Source organism: Maylandia zebra, linkage group LG18 (genome assembly GCF_041146795.1).
Source record: "Maylandia zebra isolate NMK-2024a linkage group LG18, Mzebra_GT3a, whole genome shotgun sequence".
NCBI lineage: Eukaryota > Metazoa > Chordata > Actinopteri > Cichliformes > Cichlidae > Maylandia > Maylandia zebra.
In genome coordinates this window covers 9,147,352-9,170,679 of record NC_135184.1, presented here as the reverse complement: position 1 = coordinate 9,170,679, position 23,328 = coordinate 9,147,352, and the positions used below count along the sequence as shown (strand labels likewise).

Genomic DNA, 23,328 nt, shown 5'->3' with positions numbered 1-23,328 from the left:
TCTTATATGAACTGCTTCTGCAATCGTAATCTGGGCTAATGGTAAGTCATGACCCATGCCAGGATTATACTGCTGTTTGAAGCTGCTCTCGGCAGCAAACAAGAACTCTTTGTTTGAGTCTTTCCAGGTTTTTTTAACCTGAAACACAGACAGTCCTCCAGAACTGTTGTGACCAGCCATACGTTTCTTATTTCCTCAGCTCACTGCATCTTAAATGATCATACTCGGTACTTGCATGGCCCAAACGTGCCATGTTTAATGATCAGTTTGGTGCATCAGTACTTCCATAAACAGGATGAGGTAAATTCCGGGAAATACACAATGCATGAGTGAGAGGCTTTTTAAAATATAACTTTGCTTTTAGTTTACACGACAGGTGCACTCTTCTGTAAAATCGTGTGATTTGCTTTTCTGACTAGGCATACTTTGTGCGTATTCTGTTGGTGTGATTATAAACTGTGCGAAGCAGGGAAGTTGGATTAGTCTTTTTTTTTTTTTTTTCTTTTTAATTGACTGCACTTGGGGTTTCTCCTGTTGTGTTTCTCTGTTTGGAAACTCCAATCAGGCGTAGACAACAGATGTTGAACTCTGTGGCTACTGAGGAATTTACTGGACAAATACTGTAATCCTCTGACATCTTGAAGCGGTGTGCGCATGTGTGTCACAGTATATCTGAGGGTAAAAGACCGCAGGCAGCTCAATATTTTGGGTCCAATCGTCCAGTTGCTTGAAATCCACAAACATCCAAAGGCACAAAAAGCACCTCTGCTGATCCCCTGTAGAAATTGAGAAAGACCGTAGTCCGGTACATGGAATTATCAGCTGTGGAGGTTAAGACAAACATTTCAGCAAACGTATGTGAAGAATATTGTTGGTAGTCACTGATGACAGGACACAGTTTTTACATATTTTTGCAAAATAATTTGCATTCTTTATTCATTTTTTTTTCCCTTCAGTTTTACGTGATGTGGATTTGTAGGTTGGCCTATCTAATTTATGTTGGGCTTTGGAATCTAAACCTTTATGACACTTAACCCTGAAATGATCTGGCTAATATTCAGTTTCAGATTCAGCTTGATTGGTATTAATCTGACTAGAAGCCCAGTTTATTTATTGCATTAAGAAGTAGAGTACAGTTTCAGCTCTCATTGCTCTAATTCAACTCCTGTCAGTCATAGAGTAACCACAGTTAAACCCGAGCAACTCCTTATCTCTCACAGTTTTAACTACAGTTGTTTTTGATATGTGACAGGATTAGAAGGTCTTTGCATGCAAGACCCGAGGTCAGCTACGTTCTTCTGGACCAAAGCTGACGGACAAACTGAAGGCCCCAGCATAGCTTAAACCCACGGAGCAGGTTTACTAATTCGCCTACACGGTGGGCAGATGGTTCCCATTCATGTTAAGGAAACCAGCCATTCTGCCAGCCAGTTGAACAGGCTGCAGGCCAGATTTTGTTCAGGCAGTTGGTCAATACATTACCTAACCCACCAAGCAGGCTGTCAGTAGTCACTGAATCCAACTGATCAGTCCTCTACTCTGAGCTGTCAAATGAGCAGCTAGTAACATGATTAGTCAGAACCTCTGTGCAGCTTGAATTTACCTCTGTATTTTAATGATGGTGAGTGTGATTGCACCACTGTGACTAATGGATTGTAAAGCCAGCAAGTCATTCTGTTCTGTTGCTGGCAACAGGGAGTGTTATCTTGCCATGACTGGAGTATTCACACCAACTCTATCTAATTCCACTGAAAGGAATTTGATATCTCCCCATCTCACTGTTATAATGACCTGTGTAGGAAGGAAATGCTTTGTTTTTCAAGCATAGTAAAGCAGTTCCTGGTTCAGTAATACCAATAATATGAAATAATTTGTTCTTCCGCACATTTTGAAACCATATTGCACGTTGTCTGTTCTCGAGCTTCAGCATTTTAAAAGCAATTTTCTGTGCCCTACTTTGTTCAGGGTTATTTTAGATCTGAATGTAAATCTTGTTTAAAAATAATCTGATATTTACCAGTTAATTTATAGATGTGTCTTTCTCTTCCTGTAGTACATCAATGGTGGGAACCTGGAGCAACTTCTGGACAGCAACAAACACCTGAGCTGGCCAACCAGGGTGAAATTAGCCTGTGATATCGCCAGCGGTCTGGCCTACTTGCACTCTAAAGGCATATTCCACCGGGACCTCACCTCCAAGGTTAGCTAAATGGGTAATTGTGTCATTAAGAGGTGAAACGGGAGCTAAAAATGGTCTGCTTATATCCCCCCAAAATGAACACTTGGACATCTTCAGATTAGAACCCTTGTGGTGTATTTCTTGTAAGTGTTTTTGTGTGGAGAACAATATAAAATGTTTGACTTTGGCTTCTTTATGAGTTTCCTGTGGGGTAGTATATAATGAAATACTAGCTGTACTAAACAGATAATTGTTTTTCCATTTTCTCATCCCAGGATAATATTCATAAGACTTTCTTAGTGTTATTTAGAAACCTTAAAGTATGTTCAGGTGTGTCCCTGTAACACAGTTTACAAAGAGTTCAGCAGGTTTAGGAATAAGTGGAACCTAAAGACCGCTAACACTGTCACATGTGATATTTTGTACCAAGCAGCTTCTAGTTTTCCAACTTGATCCAGAGCCATGTTGGCGCAGCGAGGGAACATGAGCAGTATGCACTCTGCTGTAAAATCATATTTATTTCCTCTCTTTGCTTTTAGCTCTTCACCTGTTTACAAAATAATAATAATAATAATAAGTACCTGCAAAAAATAAAGCGTGTGAAATTTTCCACTGGACTAGATGAAAACGCAACACGCAAGAAAAGCCTTTTGTGGTCATATGTGTACTCATAGCCTTGCAAATTATACTTCCTCAAATTAATAGAGAGTCTATTTACTTGGACTCATACCAGTCGGGGAAGTAAATGAACAAAGCAACATTGTCTGCTTTGTATTTAGTTAAAGCTATGCACTGTTCTAAAGACTCTCTCCTCTTATTGTACTGTCCTGCTTTATTGGAGAAATTATTTTGTAGTTTACAGAGCAACATGTTGGTGTACCATTTATAAAGGCAGGATAGAAATCTAGTTGTGCACTCACTGTGTCGTATGTTACTCCAGTCAGTAGAGCTGAATGTTAATGTTCTACGTACTCACAGTTTATTTATATGCCAGTCTGGGTAGCTGTGACTACTAAATGTCACAGTTAAGTTACACAGGGGTGTGCAGACAAAGTTAGAAGTGCATGTGCATTAGAAATTTCAATAAACGGCATATTTACAGCCTGTTAATTTAATCTGAAGAGGAATGTTCAACAGGAAAGATGCAACACCATGTACAGTAATGGTGAGGAAGTAGAGGTTTGGACTGGTATTACTAGCTCACAAAAGTTTTTTTTGGTTTTTTTTTTTAATGCAACTTCCTCAAGCAAACGTGTCTTTCTGCATTCACAGAACTGCCTGATCAAGAGTGATGACGGCATGTACACAGCAGTGGTGGGAGACTTTGGCCTGGCAGAAAAGATCCCTACCAATCTGTAAGGAGGACTCACTGATCTCAGCACATATTTACACCTGGATCATAACTAGTATTAAAAATAATAAACAGCATTTGGAGGCCGTGCTTCTGGTTTTCTACCAGTGGTTACAGTCGTGCTTACTCATACTAACACTGAATCTAAATTGTGTTGTAAAAGGGGCCGGCTGTAACCATGAAGTCATTGATAATTATCACCCAGCGTTAGCTTGATCTGTCCTTGTACCCTTTCATTCACTCACTGTTTTTAGTTTTTACATTTAGCGTGTTTGCGTCACAGCTCTTCTCATCCACCTCGTACTAGACTCAGTAATTTACAGCTGTCAAAAACCACACGTACCCCACGTACTGATCGACAAAGAGTAAGGGAAAACACTGATGAACAGAAGCACATTTAGTAGGTAAAACTGCAGGCTCTTTTTTTCTTTTCAAAACCCCAGATCTAAAATTAGATTGATTTTAAGACAGATGACTCAAAACTGAAGTTTAACAAGGCTGATGTCTGCTAGTACGTAACCAAACTGAGATATCCGTTCGCTTGTTTTATCTGGTTAAAAAAAGTTTATCAAACTTCAAAGCTGTATTGGACCAGTTTTATACTTGCTTGTAGTGGCTACTAACATCTCTAGGTGTGTCACATAGTTTGGTTTATGTAATTTAACTGACTGGGATGATGTCTTTGCAGGGTAGCCTTTTTAGCTTTGTCTTGATTTGTTTTAATTTATCTGCACCACACTTCCATTTGTGTCAGGAATAAATGATCATATTGCTACTCCATTCAAATGCTGCTCATTGTAATGAGTGCCAGAGAATATTGCAGGTCATAAGATTAATATTCTAGCCTGTTTTTTGTTCATTACTGCTCTCCACATGATTATTTTTGTACCTTTCTGTTGTTGCTGTTACAGCTAACTCAGAGTCTTCCTCCTCTTCTTCCTCCTCCTCCTCCTCCTCATATCACTCACAGGGTTATTTACTGACACATAGGTCAGGCACTAACATTAACAGCCGCCTCTACATTTCACATTCTCTTCTTTAGTGTTTTGATAACAGTAGGATAGTATCAGTGCCGGGTTTTACTTTTTTAATCCTGCAGCAGAGTAAAGGAGTGTCTCTGTTTTGTCTTTTCTAAACTATATTCAGGAGCGCTGTGCATAGAGACCAAATAATAACTTATGTAATGCTTTATGCATGTGGATATGTAAACATGTATGGGTGTTACTGTGCTGAAAGTAGCCACTCCCGTTATTATTTATTATTAAGTGGGAGAGTGCAGTTTGTCAGGAAATGATGAATCTTGGCTTGCTTAATCCAGTTTAAAAATGTATGAAGCAAAGGTCATTTAAGTGAACGAATTAGAGAGTTAAGAGAAATGTTACTATATCATTTTAAATGTCATAAAAGGTGATTAAAAGGTCTGCCTGGTAGAGTCAATACCAAAAACCATTGGTAGTAAATTAGAATAGAATGTGGTTATTTGTAAATCTTATAGACCTTATAGGCTTCTTTTAATAGCAGTTTGGAAAGTGTCTGAGAACTGAGGAGACCTGCTGCTAGACCTTTGTGAGAGAAATATTGTCCCCTTTTTGTCCGATATGCGATTCTCGCTGCTCAAAAATACTGTGTGTTCTTGTTTTGTATTTTTCATTCCATGATGTACCAAATGTTTGCAATTGGTAAAAATCAGCCTGCCTGCAGTCCAGACTCTTCTATGACAAAGCCATGCTGCAGTAATGGATGCAGTATGTTTTTTAGCATTGTCTTGCTGAAATATGCAATCTCTGAAAAAGGAATGGTCTGGATGGGAGCATATGTTGCTCTACAAGCTGCATGTACCTTTCAGCATTAATGGTGAGGTTAGAGTTTGCATGTTTTCACAGATGTTCTATATCCATTTACTCCGCTAATGCACTCAAAGAGGCTTTTACTTTTTAGCACACGGGTAATATAAAGCCTCATGTTGTATTAAACATACTTCCTTTACCCACTTTGTGAACATGGTCAGGTCAGGTCTCTTCCTCGTTCTACACTCACTCTTGCCTTCCTCAAGTTAAAAACAACTCTGTAAAAATATTTTAGATCAGTGAAGCAGGAAAGCAGAGTTCTAGGTTAATCTTAAAACTGCAAAGTTTCTTACATTTTCTGGCTTTTTTACTATGATGGCATGTTGAATATAATAAATTATTCTGTGTCTGTGATGGTGTGTTTAGCGCTGAAGGAGAGAAGCTTTCAGTGGTTGGGTCTCCTTTCTGGATGGCTCCGGAGGTGCTGAGAGATGAACCCTACAATGAGAAGGTAGATGTTTATCTTTACAGCCAGTGCTGCTATGGCCTCAGACTGGATTGAACATAAACTTTGATTAGACATTGTTAGAATAGTTTTGTTTAAACCTAAACAAACCCCGATGGAAACTGAATCTTCGGAACTGTTAATAATAGCAGATAATTCGCAGTTACTCTGATCTGAATTGTTAGAAGGGGCAATTTTATATTTTTATAAGCAGTCTTTATTTGCTCTTGCGGGTATGTGTGTAAATATTAACGTCGATCTGTTTTCAGGCCGACGTGTTCTCCTATGGAATAATCCTGTGTGAAATCATCGCAAGGATTCAGGCCGACCCCGACTTTCTTCCCCGCACAGAGGTGACTGCTCATCTGCCTCGCATCAGTTTTCTGATCACATGACCTTGCAGTACTAAGTCTACATGTTTGCACTGTACACAGACTAATCTTGTTGCTATACCGTGCCTCTCACCATGTGTACACAGTAAAACAGTTATTCACAGAACAAAATGAGTGTCAACCATTTTCCCACCCATTTTAGAAAAATATAAGTGAACTTCAAATACTTACTATTTATTCATCTAATGAACTTTCTCATTGTGCTTATGTCCAGGCTCTCTTTGCACAAGGCCGATGTTTACCGTTTATGATGTGAAATATGTAAAAGGCTCAGAATATAGCTGTTCAAGTTAGTTAAAACCACCCTTTTCAGTCTTATTTATAACTGCAGTAGCATCTTACACTGGCATTAAAATTATGAAATGCATGTTAATAAAATACAGAAACTTTGATCACCTGTACATTTGTTTTGCACACCGTTTAACATTAAAATCCCTTACCAAGCATCTACTGTATGCAAGTTGGCATGAATTCATTAAGAATGATAACTGGTCAAAAGGGTAATCCTTTGCATTTCAGTGTGAATTGTGCCCTTAAGCCGGGCTTACAAGTGAATCCAAGTTAATAATAAAGCAGCTGATTATTAGTTCTTGATGGTCTAAAGCAAAAGAAAACTTGGCAGCCAGCAGGATCATGTCAGAGGGATTAGTTTGACACGAAGCTGGCTTTGGCAGCTGAGTTACAGTATGTCAAACATCTGCTGAAGTGCTGTCAGTCTCCGTCTTTATCCCACTGTTAGAATATGAATTTCCTGTTTGTTCTTCATGTATTTCAAACCTCTTTGTCCCTCTCGCTTCGCCCTCCTGACCAGAACTTCGGCCTGGACTATCACACATTCCAGCACATGGTTGGAGACTGTCCGCCTGACTTCCTCCAGCTGGCCTTTAACTGCTGCAATGTGAGTCCATTATACAACCTCATTTTTTAAATTTCAGAAATAATAAAACTTTAAAAAGCAGGATTCAAATAATCCAAGTAGTGTCTGTGAGGCTTCAGGCTGCTCTAAAGGCTCTGTTTCTAAATTTTTTCCTACTATTTAAATCGGTATGATGTCAAAAAAAGAGCAGATATCTGTCATATAGCCATTTGAGGCCCACCCACCTGCTCTTCAGTCCTTGTGTTTGCAACCAGCAGCCAATTGGAATAAAGTTGGCTTAATAATGGTAGAGAAGCTAACATAGTTTATTTCAGACCAAGTGAAATGAGCGACTTCATCAAAACCCATGAGATAAACTGTGATTCATTTAAAGTGGCTCTTTTAAAGTCCAATAAACAGCTTAGGTTTATTTTAAGCATAAAAACATGTTGTTTACTGGGAGATGTACGTGGTCATTGCTTATCGATTTCCAATCCTCTGCTTTCCATCTTGTGCAACAAACATTCAGGGCTGCTTATCTCTGACCAGCATTTACAGGAAGTAAACAAAACATAACTGTTAAATATTTAAAATTCAATAGAAAAAAATAAATGTGCTTGTTAGCACTAGTTCACTGATAATAAACACCCACTGTCTGCTTGTGAGAAAACAGCTTGCAGGCAGCAGTAGCTTTAAAGTAGCTCATAAAGTTGAGGCTTCAGTCTGTTTTTATAATGTGTTTACCACAAACTCTGCTATGTTGAGACAACATTTCCCAGTTGGCTTTGTCCTGGAGTTTCGACTGTTTTATTTCTAATTAGTTAAGTAACGTTCATTCCCTTTTTCAGAAATAAAGGGGCAATCTGATTATGTGAATAATCGGATTTAGCTTCCTCTCCAGAAGGGGTTCTGTTCTCTAAAAGCAGAGCCACTCACTTGGCACGTTCTGCTTTTCTTAAGTCATATACTGGTTTGTTGTAAAAGTATCTAGAATAAGCAGCAAGTAAATGAAACCATAAAATAAAATATATTTGCTTATAGACTTTAAATGAGATTTTGCTACTTTGTTTTACTCACATGATCACTGAACTGAAAACACGAGTTATTTTTCACTGAAGTTAATTACAACCACAGATGATGAGAGCATTAAAGATCTTACAGCACCCTGCTGATTAAGACTAGATAGGCCTCTTCTATCCCTTCTCATCCTTATCTCTTGTCTTGCTTTTATCATCCTTATCCTTCTTCAAGTCTGTTTCCAAGTCTGTCTCTTTCTGGCATTTCCTTGCGACTTCTTTTGCACTTCTTTGACAGTTAAATATCATCTTTTAGCAACACTTTCATTTTTTTCACACTTTGTATTTCATCCCAGCTGTCCATTGCCAATTTCTTCTTCTTCCATCTGCCTCCCCTTGTTTCTCTTGCTTTTATTTTGCCTCTCAGCTTTATCATTTTCATTTTGATTTCATACATTTCTATCCTCATAAATTCAGTCAGTCACTATTCTTGGAAAGGAGGGGCTTTCCTGCATAGGGGAATTTTTTGTAATTTTCTCATAGGGATTTTTAGCTAGAGCCAAACGTTAATCAACGGCTATATGATTAAAATATTAAGCACGTTTGAGTTTGCATTTCTGTCACATAGGGTGACTCATGGCCTTTAATGTAAGGATATGATTGTACTTGTATGTGCTGGCACCACCCAAAGGTAAATCTAATTCTTAGCCATAAAATAAACATTTTATTACTAGATTTTATTGCTAAGGACAGTCGAAAATCATAGTGACCTCAGATGTTCATTTTACTACTTGTCTTAGTCTTATACCACAGTCTGCTGAGCAACTGAACATTTCCCAACTAGAGTGCCAATAATATTATAAAACCGTCCTTTCTTTGTGCCACTATGGCACCAACCTGTAAACTACAGTTTAAGGGTTTTGGTGTCATCGAGTAATGTAATGTGAACTATGACACTGTTACATAATCAACGCAGTTTTCATGTTAAGATAAATGCAATTCTGTTTGTGTGTTTCTCTTTACCTAGAAAATAATTTACAAAGTGCAACCTTTGATAATGTTTATTACTGTCACTATCAGCCTTCTCCATATCTCCTTTTTCTTCTCCTTTAGATGGATCCTAAACTCCGTCCATCCTTCTCAGACCTCGTCAGGCACCTCGAGGAGATTTTCGCACGCCTTAAAGTTGAAGATATGGAGCACGAGTGTGTCCTGCTCACTGGGGACAATGACAAGAAAACCATAGCCAAAGGTAACAGTCCCCCCCCCTCCCACTCTCACATAAAACTTCAGCTTTACAGTCCATAAAGGCCACGTCATTTTATTTACACGAAGATGCTTGTAAATTCCTGTGAGGGGAGGTGAAAGGAGGGGAAACTGTAAGCAAACAAGGCAACAGAAATTTCCCTCACCTCACCCTTGCCACTTACAACAGTACAGACTCTGCTTGTCTTATCTTCTCAGCCTGTCAACTATTTCACCATTTATCCAATGTCCAATCCAACTCTTCTTTTTCCTCCTAACACCACAGTGCTTCTCATCTCAAAGCAAACGGTCACTTACAAAGGTGCTGTTTACACTGCCCTCACCCTAAACATACAGCCAGGCTTGCTCAGGCCAGATTTTGCTCCTTCCAAACAGCTTCAGCCATGTAATAGCCCTTATTTCACTGACGTCTGTATTCACTATTATCGCACTCAAGCGAGCTATTTAAAGTGCATCATGTTAACATTTATCTGAGTGTCCCTATCACTGACCCAGAGCTCTAACCGTGAATCACTTTGATTCCTGAAAATATAAACTTCATCCACGGTAGAAGAGGAAATTTGGTCAGAGATCAACATTCCTGCTTGAGACACTTAATCCATGCAGGCCCAGGTTTCACTTCTAATTTGGTCCCGCGTAGAGCCGCCTGCATGTCTGACACATCATGGAGTCACGAGGAGCCAGTAATGATTTTGTTTGGGCAAGCCCCAGAGCTTCACCCCCCCCCCCCCCCCCCCCCCCCCCCCCCCACTACATGTTATGTCACAGCTGTGACATAAAACATTTATACAGCTGTCAAGATTATTGTTTTCTTTTTATCCGATGAAGGTGGCAGAACATATAAAACGCAGTCTTAGCCTGCTGGCTGTAGCTGTTACTGTGTGGAAAACAGGGCCTGACTGTGACACCTCTCATCAGCTGTTGGTTGTTACATCATAAACTTCCTTTTCGCCATTCCTCCTCCCCTCTATGTACCCATCATCCTCCTCCACCTCCTCCATCTCCCTCTCTCTGCTGATAACATCAATGTTTCCCGAGACCAGGATCGCCCTGACAGTAGGAAATGTTTCTGTTGCATAACGAAAAAGTAAAAGCCAAATATTTTTCCAAAGGAGCCTTTTTTTAGTCCACATGAGTAAAAAGAGTTTCCTGGAATAAAGGAGACACCTGGGGGTCCACTACAAGCTTTGAGAGGAGCTCGTTTTTTTAGATATATTTATGCTATACTTGGAACCGTCTCAGTACTTAACTTTAAAAAATATTTATACGAGTAAACCCTTTGTTTTTGAACAATGTTTAACAACCACCGGCGAGACGGTTTCTTAATCCTGCCATGATTCCAGCGCTGCGAGAATTAAACCCGACCACACCACTGAAAACGTCTGTTTAAATAATCTCATGCAGCGCCTTGGGAAACTGTTAACATACAGGCTTTGATGGAGTATCTGCATACACGGCCTTTAGCCTATTCTGCCATCTAGTGGTTTTAAAATATTCCTGCTTCACCTTCTGTATGGCTATGTCAAAAAAAAACCTGAAATACACTTCTGTATTTTCTGTAGATTTTATGTAAGATGATCACAGAAAGCTCTTGTTCTCTTCATTTAAGGGGAGAAGATCCAAGGCTTCAAGCGAGGGAATCCTCTTGGTTTCCAGAACGATAAAATCCCTCCTAAATCACCCCGCCCCAGACGAAACATCTGGCTCAGCCGCAGCCAATCGGACGTCTTCTCCTGCAAGCCAGGAAGAAAAGTCAATGTCCAGGACCCTTACTATAACCCCCCTACTGCCAAGAGAGCCTCCAAAGCCCGCAAGATCAACCCTTTTACAGCCCGAGAAGATCTGTGCGGGGGGAAGATTAAGTTTTACGATGTGCCCAGCAAGTCTGTCTTCTCCCTGGTGTTTGACCTCCACTCGCCACCTGGAAGTGTGTTCAGTAACCAACCATGTGCTCTCGGGCCCGGAAGAGCCCAACAAGAGGCGTCTTATTACTGGCAGCAGCTGCCGGGAAGACAGTGTCACTCCTTACCGGTATCGCCCCAGCTTCCTCGCTCTGAGATCTTCCACCTCGCCGCTGCTGTTAGCACCAACAACGGTTCTGTTAACTGTAACTCCAGTCAGCTGTCCACAACTCTTCTAGGTGAGCTCAGCGAATGTTTGTGGAAAGATAAAAGATGAGCTTCAAGTAGAAAACAATCAACTAAAATTAGATTTTAGTTTAGTTTAGTGGCTAATGGTCCCTCTTTGAAGTGACATGTCAGGGACATTTGTGATTAACCAAGCAGTTTGCATGTAGCATGCAGCAAGCATTGTAAATAAATAACATTTTTAATTGCTGAGTGTGTAAGTAACTCTTTGCTTTGCGGTTTAAATTCTAAGCTAGAGGATTGTGAACTCATAATATGCTTCTTTTCAGCTAAGAGTGCACCATACATGAGGCGAGTAAGGTGATGATAACCAGAAATAAGGAACTCATGTTCAGTGCTGCTTTTGAGCAGGTTTTAAATAAGAGGATAACACGTTATCTTCTGTCAGTGATGACCACAGTAACGACCAAACCATATGTGTCATATTATTACATTACCTGTTCACTTTTAGGTTACTGTAACAGACATGAGTCATCATCTGTGAAGTCAGTTTCATTCCGTCTGTTTCATATAAATGAAACGGTGTGGGCCATCTCATTCTGCAGGAGCAGGAACAGAACAGTCTGTAATTATTAGGGCGAGTTTCCTCGTTCATCAGTTTTTGCTCCTTTAGTGTAGGTTGACAAGTTAATGCGATTATTTAAGTGTACATCTTTTGGGATGCATAAGAAAACTATTTGAGTTCCAGTGCAAAGAACACTGGAACAAGGACCATTACCATATCGCTATGGTAATGGTCCCACATAATTAGTAGCTAAAGTTTGGAAACTTGCATGGTTTAAATGATAAGCATGAGGGTGATGAATAACTGGCAATATTTGTCTGCAGACGCCGTGTGTGACCTTATTAAAGTCGTCCTTTATGATCTCAAAATAATAATGCACTTTGAATGTCGGACAGGAAATTCCAGTGGCAGTCAAATAGAGCAGCCATGTAATTGATAGTAGCTTTCCATGACTTAGTGTCACCGATTTACCCTATTTACACAAGTTTAAGTTTAGCCATAGATCAACATGTGTGTCCTACTCATAGTGTGAGAAATCTGTGTTCATCTGATCAACAACACTGCATCCAAACTACTTCAGATTTGGTTTGATGAATTATCAGGAGCCCGAGTTAAGTGCACTGCTGAGTTTGATGCTGCTTGGATGAAGGATGTGACAGGCACACACACACAGACACACACACACACAGACTATTTTTGTTGCTGTCCTTTTTACAAAACAGTAACTTTATGATTACCTATATATGATACATTAATGGACATCTGTAAATTGTAGCTACAAAGAGTTAAATTCAACATAATTTACAAGTACAGCAGTCTTTTTGTTGTAACCTTTTATCCTTACTCTTTCGGCTTTTTTTTTTTTTTCTCACAGGTACTAACTCACGGTCTGATGCAGGCCAAATGGGAAATGACATCCGGCAAAAGGTGGCGCTGAGCAGCTGGACGAAGAAATATGTCGTGGTTGAAATCCCACCCTACTGCGGGCAGAGAAGAGGGGAGGACGACGGGGAGGTAGAGGGAAGTAAGGAGGACTCGTTAAGGGAGAGCTGGTCTCCGATGATCCCCAGCAGTGAGAGAGACAGTGGAGAGGCCATGGACTGCTCGAGCAGCCCGGAGGACGAGCAGGAATGGGAACGGGGGACAAACACATGCCCAATGTAATGCACCCGCGCAAAATGCGTCAACACACTGAGGTGGTGGAAAAGAAAGCGGGGAGGACTCTGACTCCACAGAGGCAGCCGAAAACGGCTTTTAAAAGTAGACTGGACACATTTCAAATTTTTTTGGAGAATAAAAGATAAAAGGAAAAATCACTTGATTGTGATCTTTCAAGTGAATGTATCACCTGTTGACTCAATCAAGCACACTTGATTTGGATAAATAATTATTGTTCAAAGTTTCCACCCAGGTGTGAAAGTCAGCAATAGCACAAAAAGCTTTTTATCAACACAACGGACCCTCTGCATAGAGATTATTTTTCTGAAAAGGTTGTTTGTATTTAATATTGTGAGATGTAGATTTTTTTCTTTTTCCTCTAGTCAGTGTTTTGTCTATGAGGAGAGGTATTGAAGAGCCATTGTGTTGTGTTTAGGTTTTGATACTTTTTGTGTTCATTGAGAAACAAATGCTTATACTGAATCAAAAACCCCCGCATCAGATTTACAAGACCGTACGCTGATATTCAGATGAGAACGTGCCTAAAAGCACTCACGAGACCGATGTTTAATCTCTCCCCCAGGAGAAAAAGGGTGACAGAGTTAAGGGTTTGTCAGTGATTTCTCTGTGAAATTGGGAAAAGGGTGGTTCCTCACTGCTCATTCCTGCCAATTTAAAAAAACAACCTGGTGTCAGGCGACTGAAATCTTTCAGGAACATTTCTTGTTCTTTTGACATTTTTTAGCCCGCTAACTTTAAAGTACAGAAAAAAGAGGAGAGATAAACTAGTCAAACGAAAGCCAGCCAGTCTAAGCATTTTTTATTTCTACCCTCTGTAGGCAAACATAGATATTGTAATAAATGTCTTGTACATCTGTCAGGCCAGATTTCCAAAACAGTCCCTCCAAAAAAGAAGCAAGCCAAAACACAGGTTATTTACTTGGATGTGTTCCAACTCAAGACAAGTTTAAAGCCACACGATGCAAATTTTAAAGAGCAAAACTTAAATAAAAAGCCAAATCTGAGATCATACCACGACAAAGGCTGAAAATCCTTCCACGCTATGCACTGAATTATCCCTGGATTCAGAAGGATATCTGGATCTAGCTTCATATACATCTCAAAAATATATCACAACTCTGTCTCCCAGTTTTGATCATGTAAAGTTTTGATGCAAAGTTTCCAGTTTTTCGCCATCTCTCGCTGGTGATAAATCCTTCCAAAAATTCCCGCATCTAGATTTGTACGTACTCCAAAAATTTATCACTTCTGAGTTTGCCAAGTCTCACCACTGATTTAAAAAAAAAAAAAAAAAAAAGAAGAAGGGAAAAAAAGAAGATAAAATAATAATATTAAATAATCCGTCCATAATATTTGAGTGCTTCTACTAGCAGACGAACCATCCAGTGTGTGATGGGTTTGAAGTAACAACCTGCTTCCCACTTTACTCTTCTGATTAAGTATTACAGGATGAAGCTACTGAAGCATAATTAAATCCACTTTAAGGTTGATAATTGTAGCAAATGTTGGTAAACTATAGAAAGACGGGTCTTATGTCAGACTTATAAAAAAAAAACAGGATTACTGTAAGTCATACAAACAGTGTTATCAAACAGTCCTTACAGATTTGTGCGTTGTCAGAAACTTTTCATGGTGGTATTGTTTTAACATTGCTGATACTGAAATCACTTTACTTAAAGGACTCAGTTGATGATTGGGTGTAAATATGTTTTCCAGTTTAACATCATAACCTGGAGTTTCAAAGTCTTTCATGGTGACTTTCTGCTCTAGTGGAGGGAAAACATTTAGGCAACAGGAAGTGCCGCAAATAAATGCAGTTGTTATTTGGTAAAACTGAATAATTACAGCGTACAGTACAGATTTTTTTAAAGCTGCTAACATTTGGTTCGCTTTGTTTAATGAACTATGAGACCCTGTGACTTGTTGTACTTGACACTCCACTGAATGTCTGATTTGAATCAGTCGTCTTTAGTTTTTCCATCTCCACCTTAATGAGTATTAAAATCCTTGTAAATGTCTATCCGAACAGCTCTGTGTACAAACTAAATGGCTCATAAAGATTAGATTCATAGTGTTGAACATCAACGCCGATATTTTTTCCTTTGTGTGGCTTTTGTTGCGTTCTGCTGATCTCAGTCTGATCCCTCTAATAAGAACTAAAATGCACACATAGAGTGATATATAGAGTCCTGTCCTATCACTACTCCTCTATGCAACTTTTATCACAGTTTTACAGGATAAAAGATCTAATTTCATATTTATATTGAAAAAAGTAATGTCTTACCTTTGTATATTTGTGTAAAATGTTTGTGGTACTTGCCTTGTTGAATACAGATTAAGATGTTTTTTGTTTTTCTGATTGAATAACAAGTTTGCCTGAGTTTTTCTTGTCTTACTTCAGGATGACTCCCGTCACCCTCAGAACTCACACTTCAGATTCCAGAGCCTATTTTAGCTTTCAGAAAAGGTCAACCAGTCAGTCTTTAATCGGTTTATAATCACCAATAACCCTAACAAGCATCACTGAGTTGGAGGAGGAAGCTAGAGTACCTGAAGCTACACGGGCAGCATGGGAACATTGAAACTCTAGACAGATTCAAACCCAGGAACCTTCTTGTTGTGAGACATTCGTGCTGACCACTGCACCATCCTAAGCGAGATCTGTTTCTAAAATAAATGAAACTTCCCAATTTGATTTCCATGCCCGGAGACTGAAGACAAGCGATGCCAAAAGATGGTTAGTTTAATTCTCATGAGTCATATATTTAAATAAAGCAGTTCTGACACTTTCCAAAATCCTTCAAGTCTAATCTGGTTACATTTCTTTCAGTTTACTGAAATGTATTTATTGTAACAGCCGTCCATCTGCAGGTTATCCAGTTCAGGGTCATAGGCCGAGAGACTTATCCCAGCTTCACAGGGTGGGAGGCGGGGTACGGCCTGCAGAGGTCGCCTTTCTGTTTTATGACCAGTAACATTCAATAAAATTCAAATCAAACTTAATCCTCGATTGACTGTTTGTAAAAATGTAACCTAGAGGTTTAAACATACCACAGTTCCTACTTTAGTTTGCAGTTGTAAGAAGTTATTTAAAACATACCTAATTTATAATCAAATGATTTCCAGCTTATAAAAACACTGACATTGTGCTTGAAAATGTAAAAACAACAAAATGGGAGGGGAGGGGGGTGCAGGGATTACTGCTTTTGTTAGAGCCAGACAATCTCTTCTTCTACCCTCTGACGGCCCATCAGTTTTTTGGTACTTCTTTGATTTACCTCCAGCACAAGTAACTTTGATGTTTAATGGAAACACCAGACACCGATCTAATCTCTGATAGGGCTGAGATGTGTTCAAAGATGTGTTCAAGGACCAAGTTCAAATGCAGAGCAACTTTATTTACTTTTCAAATTTGCAGTTTGGGCTCCGCAGGGAAAAACTTATCAGGATTAAATTAACATAAGTTACATGTAATAACAAAGGCAATGAATATGAAATTGGTAATTTAGGAACAACAACACGGTTGAAGATGAAGAGAGAAGAATGGCAGGTAGAAAGCCTCTTTAGCTTTTCATTAGCCTCTCATTAAGGCTGATGGATTAACACATAAAGCTACGTTTCATGAGTCTTTAAGGTGATTTGAAACCAGTGATTAAAAGGACTGAAGCTAGCATTAGTTCTGCAGTCTGATCACAGACTGTATATGAAAGATTGACATATGCTTCAGGTCTGAATTTTAAGCCATTGGAGAAGTGCTTTAAACCTGCATTCTTTTTAAAAGCCAGTAGAGGGCGACTATAAAAAAAAGAACTCAGTTTTACTCGGTTTGTGACCTCAATAAACATTTCATAAACACTGAGTTTATGTCTCACTGAATAAATTTGTTCCTAGTTGGAGTAAAACAGATGTGTTATACGGGGCATGTTTGAGGAGTTGATGAGTTTATTTCCACCCTTTACTCACCACAGCTGGCTAAAAAAAAAAAACAAAACAAAAAGATAAAACACTTAATAACAACTTTCCACAATCCATCTTTTCCATGCAGCCTGTGTGGCGCCTGATGGAAACACATTAGCCGGGCCATAAACTTGACTGTAGTTTTATAATTCTGTACCACTCAGTCTAAAATTATGTGTATATGTAACATCACAAAAACAAAACCAATTATTAAGTTCTCCACACGGGCAGCGGTTGTATAAAATAAACATTATAAGTGTGCTGTTTTCTGATGAGACTTGAGGCTAGAGCGCTGGGTGAAGCACTTCCCGCACAGCGAGCACTCGTAGGGCTTCTCCCCGCTGTGGACCACCGCGTGTCTGATGAGGTTGCACTGTTTGGTGAAGCTCCGGCCGCACTGCATGCAGCTGAACGGCTTCTCGCCCGTGTGACTCCTCAGGTGCTCTTTGAGCTGGCTGAACCTGGTGAAGCTTTTGTCGCAGTACGTGCAGTTGAACCGCTTCTCGCCGAGCCCGGACCTCCAGGGCGTCCTCATCCTCCTCGCCAGGCTCAAACTGCCTCCAACTCTGTGTGTGGCGAAGGGGCCTGCGGGGTTCGGCCCAGTCTGGCCCTCGTCTGGATTACTCGTTTGAGTACAGCTCTGTAACTGTTGAGGAATCAAGGTGGGATCTGTGGAGTTAATCTGAGATGCAGAGTTTTGTCCTTCCTCTGACTGTGGCCTCTTACATCCCAAACTTCTGCCTCGTCTTTTCACTCGTGCGGAACTCAGCACAACAGAATTAAATTTCCCAACAGAGTGAACTCTGGGTGCCACATCCTCCAAATGCAACAGGGCTGAAGATGCAAATGCAGCAGGAATCTGCTCAAACTGCTGCCCGGTGTACGGGACACCTGGGTCCCCCGTGTCTCTGCACACGCTGGATGGCCACAGCTGCCCCTCAGCTGTCTCTGTCACAAACGTGTGGGCTGAACCGAGTGGAGCTGCGTCCTCATCCGCCTCTTCCTCTTTCTCGTGTTTCACTACGAGTTCGATATCATTTTGGCCGCTGTTCAGCTGCTGTTCTGGGAAAATGCTGTAGCCGTCTACTTGGGAAACCAGATCTTCAGAGAGGGCCGGGTTTTCAGCCGAGTGGTAAAGCTCCGCAAAGCTGTCGCCTTGGGCAGGTTTTGTTGTGTCGAAATACGGCTGATGCTCGGCTCCAGAGACTAAAGAGAGCACATTACCAGAGAGATGCCTTTAATAAAACCTTTAATCGTTTAGAGCAAAGGTGTCAAACATAAGGCCAAGTCTCCAGAGTCACCCCACTGGACAGCTTTGGAAAATGTAAAGGAGGGTGTAAATTTTTCATATTTATTTTCATATATTTCTGTATTTTCATAAATTTGACAGCTTGCCCTACTATTAAAGCTCTTCCCTGTGGCTATCCATATTACACCAATGTAATTAAGTAATAATTAAACTATTATTTTATTAAGCAGAGCAGCATTTCTTTATCATATATTGAAAGTAAAGGTAAAGTTGTGCTTCTTTTTCCTCATATTGTGATATCTCAGGGATTAAATGGGCAGTTAAACCTCTTTGCACCAATAGAAAGGGAAGTTTCACTGGTCTGACCCACTTGGCTTCTGAGTTTGACATCCCTGATTTATAGTCGGCAAATAACAATTTGGCTCATTTGAAATTAATTTATAGTTGTAATTCTTATCAGATCATATCCTGGGCTTTGAATTCAGTGCAATGCTGTTAAACTGCAAACCTAGACAATAATTTGTCTGTAAACTGAACCATGTGTGTAGCATCAGCTCTGGTGCACATTAGCACACATACATATTAATTTGTACTCAGACTCAGGCTTCTCATCTTATGACCTGTATATAAACAGTGCATTTATTTACCTTTACAGCTTATCTGAGTAAAGTGAAGTATTCCTTGTGCTTGAACGAAAAGTCCCTCTTAAACATCACATTGTTTTATTTCTTCACTATTAAAGGTGTGGACTCACTCGGTCTGTCCTCTGCATCATTTTTCCACATATCCTCTTCTGCACACTCCTCTTTGATCCGTATGTGATCAGGCCCATTAGCAAGCTCCACGGCCTCAGCACACTGCAACAGCAGGCTCAGGGTTAGTGCTTAAATAAGATGACACATGCACTGCGTGGTCAAGCAAATGCATCAGTGCTTATATGCAAGTTGTGCTAGTAGAGCTCTAGCCCATCTACAATGAGGTTAAATAAGGTTAACATCACAAAGTTATAAAGTTTTGTACTTACGAGTCAATATAAAATAATTATTACATATATTCTAATTTACTTTCCCGTGTTTCTATCTTAAGGATATAGGTTTAAAAAAAAAAAAACTCCCTTAAAGCAACTGGTTCCTCGCTGAGCCTGGTTCTGCCAGAGGTTTCTTCCTGTTAAAATTGAGTTTTTCCTTCCCACTGTTGCCATTCATAGGGGGTCATATGCTTGTTGGGTTTTTCTCTGTATATATTATTGTAGGGTCTACCTTATAATATAAAGCACATTGAGGCAACGGTTGTTGTGATTTGGCGCTGTATAAATAAAACTGAATTGAATTGAATTGAACTGAACCCAGTCTGGGAGCTGGTTCCACAAGGGGATTGGGCTCTTCTAGTTAAAGGCTCTGTCTCTCACTCTCACTTCTGGAACTTCTATGAATGGGATAATATGGTGCACTGGTATAATAGCCGTATCCTACCTGCTGGGGTTGATCTGGAGCCTGAGCTTCCACCGGTGTGTCCCAATGTGAGCTCTGAGTTTCTTTGTTGAGAACTACTTTGACCAGAGGAGAGAATCTCCCCGCTGATGGATTGTTAAACACTAAGAGAGAAGATCACACAAAACTGTCAGTTATAAACAACAAAGACGTGACTCCTCAGCATCTCTCAGGCAGGTGTCCCCACCTTTTCTCCTGGCCCTCATCCGGCTCTTCCTCAGCTCTGCCTCCATCACCTCACACTTGCTCTTCAGCAGGTCGATGTCCCGCCGGCTCTGGCTCACCTCCAGCCTGAGCACCGTGCAGCTCTGGTCCACACGCCGGTTTATCTCAGCTACAGCCGCCTTGGCCAGGACTTCCATGACGGACAGCAGCTGACTCTGGAAGTCGCAGCTCTCCATCTCGCACTGGTTTCGGCTCCTTGTTACAGCACAAATAAACGTTTTAAGCTGCACACGTCTACGCGTGCTGTGTGTGAATCTGTGTGAAAGTATTAGAGCAGTGCATCCATCACCGAAGCACAGCGGCAGAAGTATCTGCAGGTTCTTCCGCGTATGCTAGAGGGACGCTTGTTTTTAGTACCTCTGTGATCCAGACAGACGGTCACGACTGAATCCTCCTAGAAAATTCATGCAAAAAACAACAAGCTGATAAATGCGTCTGTGCGTGTTTAAAAATGTAGTTTCCACCATTACAGGAAGTACTTAAACGACACACCAAACTCACTTGCAGCCACAAGTGACGTTGTGCTATTACCGTAATTATTACATACAAGCGCACTGCGCGTGTAGCAGGTGTGATTGCGGGTGACTGATTATTATTTGTTTTAATAATAATCATTTATTATGATTATTTATTATTTATGTGTAACTCCAATTACAATATGCTGTAACCTAGCTACTACCTTTATAAACAGCCAGATATGGACTTAACTGTACGTACAACAACTGACTTTTTTGCGAGATACAGATGTCTGACATATTACATGTGTAATATGACTTTTACATTTTGGAGGGTTCGTTTTTAGGCATGGTTTAGGTTGTCATGCCCATTTTGTGCAAAGATTAAAGTGATTGGGCCGCAAAAGCCACAAGGAAAGAAGCTCCTCCTTTCTCTGTAGTTTCAGTGTGCGTAGCATGGCTGATATGGCCAAAGGAGCATTTTTCTGCTGTTTCAATACTATTATTCTAAGAAGAGACTTAACCTTCCTGTAGCATTTATGAACACATCTGAAAAGAAAGAAAGAAAGAAAGCCATAAGAAATGTAACAGACAATTTAAGCAGTGAAAAAATTATGATAACAAAAAAAGAGAGAAAGAAAAACATCATTAACACTGGGTTACAGTTACTAATATAAACCACTCTCTGTCCAGGTTTTATCCCTAAGTTTTCGTCCAAACTTCGAGACACTCCACCTTAGATGAAACAGCTCACTGCAAATAAGCATTAAGTTGTTATGAGTGATCGGCTTCACCCTGTAATCAACTCTTATAGGATGGTGAGGATTATACTGGTCTTTATATACTATCTTTTGGAAGAATGGTGATTGTCCAGTAGAGTTCATGAGACTTGTACAGTCAATCAGTGGGCATGCGGGGGCCCAGCACCTTACTAACACACTTTTCCTTGTTTTTCCTTTAATTTGTCCTGTATGCTGGTTTTTCTCTATAGTCTAATCATCACATAAAATTATTCTGAAAAAAGTTATGCAATTAAGGTAAAAATAAATAAATAAATAAAAACTATCATGGCGTGAATGATGCAGGAACACACAAAGGCAGGCTAACAGAGACAAAGGAGGGGTTATGTAAACCCACACGAGTAGGTATAATAGAAACACCAGGGTAAACAAGATGCAACTGAAACTAATTAGAACAAAAACAAAACAAGTTTAACTAATGACTAAGAAAACAAAACAAAACAGAAAGTAACTAAATGGGGAATTCCACGACGAAGACAAAATCTTGAGGAGGCAAGAAGAAAAGAAACATAAGAAATCAAATTTAGATAATATTAATAGATTGTTTTTTAAATAAAACACACAGTCTTAAACTGAGGCTAAACCAGCAAATATACACTAACCCCCCCCCCCCCCCCCCCCCCCCCCCCCCCCCCCCACACACACACACACACACACACACAGGTGGGCATCCATAAAAATGACCAAGTTGCAAGAAATAACAATCCATCCATTTTCTTCTGGTTATCAAGTTCAGGGTGGCAGTGGGGTTGGAGCCTGTCCCAGCTCTGATGGGTGAATCCAGGTCCTTCTTGTACTCCACCACTTTGTAATTTCTTAGTTACAGCCTTCATAAATTTTGGGAATGCCTTGCAGAGTACTGGCTCAATAACCTACTGGCAAATACAAAACCTTAAAATCCACAAGACTAACTAAAAGATTTTCCAACAATTACATGTGCAATATTAATCAAGTGCACAACCTGGCAAATTTAAGGTTATTGTTAAAACACTGCATAAAGCACTGATATAAAACCCATTACTTATGACCTAAGAGTGAATTATAAGTGGTGACTATGTTGTGCCAATTTGTTAGAGATGATACAACAAGAAAATTGCACGATAACAGCTGAAGAAGCAATGGAGCATATTAAAATACAGGAAGTTACAAAACTGTAGCTCAGAGATGCAAATAAGTAAAGGAAGGTAAACCATCTATAGAGAAAAACAGTCGGAGAACAATCAGGTGTGATAAGTATTCCACACTTATCTGCTTTAACAGGGATTCTTACAACTAAACCTTTTACAGTAGAAACCATCTGTGATGAACTGTAAAAGGGAAAAAGCCCAGCAGGTCCACAGAAACTCATCATAAACATAATGTTTTGAGGGCTTTATTTCAAATAACAGGATACTGCAAGAATAGCATCAACACAGTGTGTAATGTAGACACACACACACACACACACACACACACACACACACACACACACACACACACACACACAAACAACTAGACTTTTTATGTTTCTCTGCAGTGCTTTGTGACTCTTTTGTTACTTTGTGGTGCATTCGTGTTCTTTGTGGCTCAAGAGTTGGGAGTTCGCCTTGTAATCGGAAGGTTGCCGGTTCGAGCCCCAGCTTGGACAGTCTCGGTCGTTGTGTTCTTGGGCAAGACACTTCACCCGTTGCCTACTGGTGGTGGTCAGAGGGCCCGGTGGCGCCAGTGTCTGGCAGCCTCGCCTCTGTCAGTGCGCCCCAGGGTGGCTGTGGCTACAATGTAGCTGCCATTACCAGTGTGTGAATGTGTGTGTGAATGGGTGGATGACTGGATATGTAAAGCGCTTTGGGGTCCTTAGGGACTAGTAAAGCGCTATATAAATACAGGCCATTTACCATTTCTGAACTACTTTTCTTGCTCATGTGTTTGTCTTCTCCTTCATTGGCACAGTGTGACTAGCTTTAGTTTATCTTATGATTTCACTGACATA

The 23,328-nt window shown here is 40.2% G+C and overlaps 2 protein-coding genes across 4 annotated transcripts in view; one reads left to right on the top strand and one right to left on the bottom strand.

Moving 5' to 3' along the window:
* Positions 1-14,486, top strand: part of tesk2 (testis associated actin remodelling kinase 2) — a 33,247-nt gene extending 18,761 nt beyond the window's left edge. For both annotated transcript variants that reach the window (XM_004555183.3, XM_004555182.3), the window contains exons 7-14: positions 2,054-2,200; positions 3,452-3,534; positions 5,744-5,828; positions 6,092-6,175; positions 7,026-7,112; positions 9,200-9,338; positions 10,962-11,492; positions 12,879-14,486. In XM_004555183.3, coding sequence (XP_004555240.1) covers positions 2,054-2,200; positions 3,452-3,534; positions 5,744-5,828; positions 6,092-6,175; positions 7,026-7,112; positions 9,200-9,338; positions 10,962-11,492; positions 12,879-13,168 — 1,446 coding nt within the window. In that variant the 3' untranslated portion in view covers positions 13,169-14,486. The remainder of the gene's footprint in view (positions 1-2,053; positions 2,201-3,451; positions 3,535-5,743; positions 5,829-6,091; positions 6,176-7,025; positions 7,113-9,199; positions 9,339-10,961; positions 11,493-12,878) is intronic.
* Positions 14,487-15,900: 1,414 nt separating this feature from the next.
* On the bottom strand, positions 15,901-20,599 carry si:ch211-155e24.3 (uncharacterized). Of its 2 annotated transcripts, XM_004555184.5 has the most exons (5): positions 20,462-20,599; positions 20,067-20,299; positions 19,862-19,983; positions 19,144-19,246; positions 15,901-18,346 (listed from the first exon to the last, which is right to left on the bottom strand). In XM_004555184.5, exons 1-5 carry the CDS (start codon positions 20,569-20,571, stop codon positions 17,391-17,393), a joined length of 1,524 nt encoding a protein of 507 aa, XP_004555241.3. In that variant the 5' UTR covers positions 20,572-20,599; the 3' UTR covers positions 15,901-17,390. The 2 variants fall into 2 exon arrangements, with proteins under 2 accessions (XP_004555241.3, XP_012775676.1); XM_012920222.4 differs by having other exon boundaries at positions 20,067-20,599.
* Positions 20,600-23,328: the final 2,729 nt, after the last annotated feature.

Excerpts from the sequence above, each read along its gene's own strand:
- si:ch211-155e24.3 (XM_004555184.5), bottom strand. The coding sequence starts at position 20,571 with ATGGTGGAAACTACATTTTTAAACACGCACAGACGCATTTATCAGCTT. Across the intron at positions 19,984-20,066 it reads GATGAGGGCCAGGAGAAAAG|TGTTTAACAATCCATCAGCG; the intron begins GTGGGGACACCT and ends CTTCTCTCTTAG. Across the intron at positions 19,247-19,861 it reads CTCCAGATCAACCCCAGCAG|TGTGCTGAGGCCGTGGAGCT; the intron begins GTAGGATACGGC and ends CTGCTGTTGCAG.